The sequence below is a fragment of the Vombatus ursinus genome, unplaced genomic scaffold (assembly GCF_900497805.2).
Source record: "Vombatus ursinus unplaced genomic scaffold, bare-nosed wombat genome assembly UNPS02014841.1, whole genome shotgun sequence".
Lineage (NCBI taxonomy): Eukaryota > Metazoa > Chordata > Mammalia > Diprotodontia > Vombatidae > Vombatus > Vombatus ursinus.
The window spans coordinates 15,973,484-15,980,361 of record NW_020954619.1 but is presented as its reverse complement, the minus strand read 5'-3'; the positions used below and the strand labels follow the sequence as shown (position 1 = coordinate 15,980,361).

General features: G+C 38.2%; 1 protein-coding gene across 1 annotated transcript in view; it reads left to right on the top strand.

Moving 5' to 3' along the window:
• Positions 1 to 5,975, top strand: part of LOC114026526 (short-chain dehydrogenase/reductase family 9C member 7-like) — a 31,171-nt gene extending 25,196 nt beyond the window's left edge. Inside the window, 2 exon segments of the mRNA XM_027840265.1 lie at positions 5,711 to 5,835; positions 5,837 to 5,975. Coding sequence (XP_027696066.1) covers positions 5,711 to 5,835; positions 5,837 to 5,975 — 264 coding nt within the window.
• The last annotated feature ends 903 nt before the right edge of the window (positions 5,976 to 6,878 follow it).

Here is a 6,878-nt window from a genome sequence, read left to right as displayed (position 1 = left end):
TAGATAGATAGATAGATAGATAGATAGATAGATAGATAGATAGATAGATGGATAGATAGAGGGTGCAGGGTGAGTTGAAGATGAAGGGGTGATATCTGGAGAATAAAATTAAGGGGTGAGAGAGGATTATACTGTGAGAAAGAGAAAGGGAGAGGTAGAATGGAGTAAATAATCTCACACGAAACAGACAAGAAAAGGCTTTTACAGTAGAGGGGAAATGGGGGAAGATGAGAAGGAATGAGTGAATCTTATTCTCATAGGATATGGCTTAAGGAGAGAATAACATACACACTCAATTGGGTATGGAAATCTATCCTATCCTACAGGAAAATATGGGGGGGAGGGGACAAGACAGCAGGAGGTTGATAGAGGGGAGGGCAAATTGGGGAAAGGGGTAATCAGAAGCAAACACTTCTAAGGAGGAACAGGATCAGAAGAGAAAATAGAATAAATGGGGGACGGGATAGGATGAAGGGAAATATACTTAGTTTTTCACAACATGACTACTATGGAAATATTCTGCTTGACTACACATGTATAACCTATATCTAGTTGCTTGCCTTCTCAATGAGAGTGGGTGGGGAGGGAGGAAGGGAAAATATTTGGAACCCCAAATTTTAAAAATGAAAGTTTTAAAAAAAATGTTTTCACATGCAACTGGGAAAGAAGATATACATGAAATGGGGTATAGAAATCTATCCTGCCCCACAGGAAAATTGAAGGGGAAGGGGATAAGAGAAGGGGAAGGGAGATAGAAGGGAGGGCAGATTAGGAGAAGGGGTACTCAGAATGCATGCCATCTTGGGGTGGGGGGAGAGATGAGATGGGGAGAAAATTTGGAACTCAAAATCTTGTGTAAGTGAATGTTGAAAACTAAAAATAAATAAATTAATCTAAAAAAGCAATGGTTTTGTTTCCTCATTGCCTATTTCAATTCCTTTACTGTTTTTTTCTTCTCTTATTGCTATAGTTAGCACTTCTAGTATAATATTGAATAATAGTGGTAATAATAGGCAACCTTGTCTCATTTTTGATCTTATTGGGAAGGCTTCTAACTTATTGTCATTACAGGTAATGCTTGCTAATGGTTTTAGATAAATACTACATATCATTTTAAGGAAAGCTCCATTTATTCCTATGCTTTCTAGTGTTTTTAATAGGAATGAGTGTTGTGTTTTGTCAAATGCTTCTTCTACATCTATTGAGATAATCATGGTTTTTGTTGTTTTCACTAATGATATGGTCAATTATGCTGATGGTTTTCCTAATATTAAACCAGCCTCAAGAGGATTCTGGGAAGATGGTGAAGTAGACCGGAAAACTTTCAACTTTCCAAATTTTCTCCACAAAAAAAAAGACAGATGATTGCCTCAGGGGAAATGTAAGGCAGCAAAAATAAATGAAGGTTGGGGTAGAGCAGTTGTCCTTCTAAAACAGCTTAGGAGAAGATCCCAGGAAAGACCTGACCTCCAGGAGCAGACCCTGAGTGAGGTACAAATATCTCTAGGCTGCTTCTGTGGAATCAACAAACAACAAGCCCTGGGGATAGCTGGGTTAGAAGGCAGCTTCAGGAACTTTCACCTCACAGACAGTGTAGGGGTCAGAAGGCTGAGTAGGAGAAGATTGAAGGACTTTCCACTGTTGAGGAACACCGAGCACAGCTGTGCTGGCCAGACCTGTCCTGGGCTGAGGCTGCAGGGGAGAAGGAGCTAGCACATGCCTAGTGAGTGCAGTAGCAGAGGGGTGGGGCCTGCTGGCTGTGGACACTTGCAAGAGAGCAGAGTTGCTGGGTTTCAGTTCCAGGGCAGAAAGGACAGCTGTAGTTTTCAGTCACTGGAGGGACCTTAGGGAGCAAGCTCATTTGCAGGACAGTGTGGTTGGGGGCCCTAGTCGTGGTTTAGGAGTGGAGAGGAAAGCCCAAGGCCCCCAGACAGATCTCAGAAAATAACAATAAGAAGAACCTGAGTCTTGGGGCATCATTCCCCATACCTTGGGAATAAAACTTGATTTTATTAATAACTGCTAAAAACAAAATTAAAATTAAAATGAATAAGCAAAGGAGAAATCTAACCCCTCTTATTCACCAATGGATTTGAAACTCTTTGGTTACCTTCAATCTGGTTTAGCTCATCTGCTGAAGTGGTTTACCAAGGTATAGTCACTTGCATATGCTACAGCCTCTTGGAACCACAGATGAGGGTTGGCTACCCTTCCCAAGAGGTACCTAGTCTTCCCTGAACATCTGTATGCCCCATAAAAAATAAATAGGAAATAATCAAAAGAGAGAAGGCACTCGGAAAGGCTTAAGGAAAGAAGATGAGATTTTATTTGGTATTTAAAGGAAGTCACAGAAAGTAGTAGGTAGAGATGAGGAGAGAGCACATTCCAGGCATTGGGGACAACCAGAAAAAAATGCCTCCAGTGGAGAGATGGAGTAAAACTAGTATCATTGAATCGAAGAGTACATGGGAAGGAGTAAAGTATAAGAAGACTGGAAGGTGAGGGTGGGGTAGGTTATAAAATGCTTTGAATGCCAAATAGAGCATTTTTTGTTTTATCTTGGAGGTGATAAAGAACCACTAGAGTTTATCGAGTAGAGTGGGTAATATTGTTGGACCTGTGCTTTAGGAAAATCACCATGGGATACTTAGAGTTAGAGGGCATGACTTAGATGAGAATCAACCAAGAAGATTGAAGAGTAGTCTGATGGTAGAGAACAGTGTCCTGAAAACCTAGAGGGAAGAAAGTAGTAAGAAGAGGATGATCAACAATGTCAAAGACTTCATAGGAGTTAACGAGAATAAGAATTGAGAAAAAGACATTGGATTTAGCAATTAAGAGATCATTGGTAACTTTGGAGAGAGTAGTTTTAGTGGAATGTTGAGGTTGGAAGCCGGATTGTAAGAGGGAAAGGAGACAAAGTAAAGGTACCTATTGTACACAGCTTTTTCAGGGAGTTATCCACAAAGAGCAGAAGAGATATGACAATAGAAGGAATGAAAGGATCAAGTGAGGATTTTTTGAGGATGGAGGAGTCATGAACTTGTATGTAGGTAGTAGAGAAGAACCAGTAGACAGAGAAAGATTGAAGACAAGTGCTAGAGTATAGATGGCATAGGGGACAATCTATTGGAAAAGATGGAATGGAATGGGATAGCTTGTGCAGGCACAGGGATTAGTATTCATAAGGAGTAAGGCCACTCACTTCTTTGTGTGAGGCAGGACTGAAAGAGGAGATAGGGACAGAAGGTATCTGAATGATATGAGAAGAGGAAGCTTATGGCGAATAGCCTCATTTTTTTCTTTAAAATGTAAGGTAAGTTTCTCAGCTGAGAAGGTAGGGAGGGAGGCTTCATGGAAAAGTTTGAGGAAGGAAAGGCTTGGAAGAGTGGGAATAATGAGGTGATAAGGAAAGTTTTGAAGTATTGCCTAGCAGCAGTGAGGGCCTAGTTAGGTTGGGTAGCCTAAATTTGTAGTGAACCCAAAATGGTTGATTTTCTCCACCTTTGTTCAGCTGCTCATGTGTAGTAATTAAAGGCAGCATAAATGGTGAGAGTGATCTAGGAATAAGGTTTGGCAGGGCACAATTGGTGATATGACAAGGGGACAAGGAACTAATGAGAAGAGGATAGTGTAGAGTTTGAGTATGAAATAAGAATTCATATACAGTTTACTTTAAATAGTCTATATTAAATTTAACAAAGCATTGACAAAATTCTATTTTTTTCCATTCTTGACTTCTATTTGTTTTCTTGTCTGTATTCTAAAGTGTTTTACTGATGCTCTTTCTCCCTTTTTTATCTTTCCATCAAATCAACTAATAAGTATCTAATTGCTTATAATCTAAGTATTAACCTTGCTATCTCATGTAACTTATTCATTTATTTAGTCTATCCTAGTTTTCAAGGAATCCATTACTTAAGTTAAAGTTTACCTCTTTTTCTTCTAAGCTATTTTTTCTCCTTCCAATTCTCTCCTGCTGCTTTCTATCTTCTATGCATTCATATAGTCCTTGTGGAAATCTAGAGACAGTCAAGTATCTGTTTGCATTTGTTTTGAAATTATTCTCCTTTTGGGAGTATCTCTAGTCTACAATATGTTTGGTACTAGTTTGTGTCTTGGTTTACTTATCTCTCCATCTTTAACTCCTGAACTGGGGCTTTGTGACAGGGCCAGAATCCATATCCTATTATTATTTTGAGTGATGGCTATGGCCTTGTTTGGCCTTGCCCAGGGTTGCCTTGGATGCTGAACTTATCTCTTCTTCCTGCGATTAGACCCCACCTGAATTTTTGAGGTTCAGAGTGTTGTATCTTCATGGTCCACTTTGGCATATCAAGACGGAGTACAAGGGATTTCAGAGCCCCTTGATGCCTGAGACATCCCAATCTGAGCTTAGGCATTCCACACTGATTGCTACTACTTCTCAGGACTTACAAGGTCCCTACTGTGGGCTTCTGAATGTGTTGTGGCTATGTGATCACACTGGGCTTTCTTAAAGGTGTCATCTCCTCTTGATGCCTCTGGACATAGAATTTTGGGGCTACAAGAGTCTCTTATCCTTCTCTACTCACTTTGGGAATCTGCCAACGTGGTTGTTTTCACTGGTATTGGCTTTGCTGTCATCCTCCTTTTCTATTGGCCATAGTCTTCAGGCTGACTTTAAAAATTTGTATGTTGGGTTTTTTTTAAAGAAGATTACATGTGTATTTTTTTCTCCCTTACCACCTCCCCCACTGGAAAAAAATGAAAACACAATCACTTTAATAAATGTATGTATAGTCAAGCAAAACAAATATTCATATTGACCATGTCAAAAATGTGTCTCATTCTGCATATTTGGGCAGCTAGGTGGCACAATGGATAGAGTGCCAGGTCTGGAATTAGGAGGGCCTGAGTTCAAATTCAGCCTCAGACTCTTACTAGCTATATGACCCTAGAAGTCACTTAACCCTGTTTGCCTCAGTTTCCTCATCTGAAAAATGAGCTACAGAAAGGAATGGCAAACTTGTCCAGTATCTTTGCCAAGAAAATCCCAAATTGGATGATGTCAGATATGACTAAAAAAACAACTGAACAAAATCTACATATTTAGTCCATTCTCTGTCAGGAAGTATGTCACATACTTTATCAGAGGTCCTATGGAATCATTGTTGATGATGATTAAGATCAGAAATATTAAGTCTTTCAAATTATTCAATTTTACAATTTTTGTTCTGGAAGGTTTTTGTGCAGTTACGAGTTGGAAGAAGTCACCATAGTTTCTCACTGAATTTCTTGATAATTATTTCACCTGGGGTGAATTTCAAGGTCTGGATGGAGTATGTATATCGAAGTTGGGGGAGTCTTCTTCCATTCAGGCAGCCATCTTGATCAGACATTTGAAAATGTTGTCTTTAGAAAAGTCCAGTAATTGCCTCTCTGAGGTCACTTTTCCAATCTTTCTCATTATTCCTATGTATTTGCTTCAAACAGACTAAATATTTGAAATAATTATCATAGTTTTAGTATATCCTTCATTTGAACATTGCCCAGGAATAAGTCTGAAAAAATGGTATCATAAAGTAGAATCTATTGTATTGAGAATAGCAGTAAACTCCTGTTTATTCTCACAAGAGTCCAATCCCTTCATATAGAAGGGAGGATATGGATGAATGATTGGTGTTTGATTAAATTTACAAAATCTGAATGTCCTAATTTTATCTTTCAGGTTTCTCTTATTGAACCAGGAAACTATTCTTGTGCCACTAATATTTTGAAAACGTACAATGTGGAAACATGCTGGAATAAATTTGATGAAGAAACTAAAGCAAGCTATAGTAAAGAATACCTACAATTCTTATGCTATAATTGATGCTTTAGTGAATCAAGAACCAAAAAGAAGATATTTGGTCGCAACTTTTAAGGAAAAATGTTTGGTCTATGCTATTTACTATTTGCCAGCATCCCTAACAGATTTATTCTTCTCTTCATAGTGAAATAATTCTTTAAAGAGTGTTAAAGAATAAGAAATATTTAAAAAAAACCATGGTAATTATATGGTTCACTTATCAAAAAATAGAAAAATACTAAAAATCGTATCGTATAGCATCTAACAGTCAAGATGCCTGAAAATATATTTTTAAATTGTCAAAGTCACTAACATGAAAATGAAATTTATTTAGAGCTAAGCAGTCAGTTTTGTACAACTTTTGAAATATGAACAAACATATGACCACACATTTAATTGAAATAAATGAATTTTCAATGTGCTAAATAGTCATGTGATCCTCTTTTTATCCAGGCTAAACATGCCAAGTAACTTCAATCAATGTATGGCATGGGCTACTACTTTCCCTCCACCATTCTGGCCAGTCTTCTCTGGACATTGTCTAACTTTTCAATATCTCTCCTAAAACATGGTGCTCAGAACTGAACATATGATTTCACATTTGATCTGACCAAGAAAGAATGCAGTGGTACATTATTACCTGGAATATTTCTGGAAGGTACACTTTTTAAAAATTTATTTTTATTTTTTATTTTTTAACATGTGTTTTTAAAACTTTGGGTTACAAATTTTCTCCCTTCCTCCCTCCCCACCCACCCTCATTGAAAAGGCAAGCATCTCAATACACGTTATAGATGTATAGTCAAGCAAAACACTTCCATAGTAATCATGTTGTGAAAAACTAAGTATATTTCCCTTCATCCTATCCCATCCCCCATTTATTCTATTCTCTCTTTTGACCCTGTCCATCCTCAGAAGTGTTTGCTTCTGATTATCCCCTCCCCCAATCTGCCCTCTCCTCTATCAACCCTCTGCTCTCTTGTCCCCTTCCCCCCTCATTTTCCTGTAGGGTAAGATAGATTTCCCATTGTGTATGTTATTCCCTCCT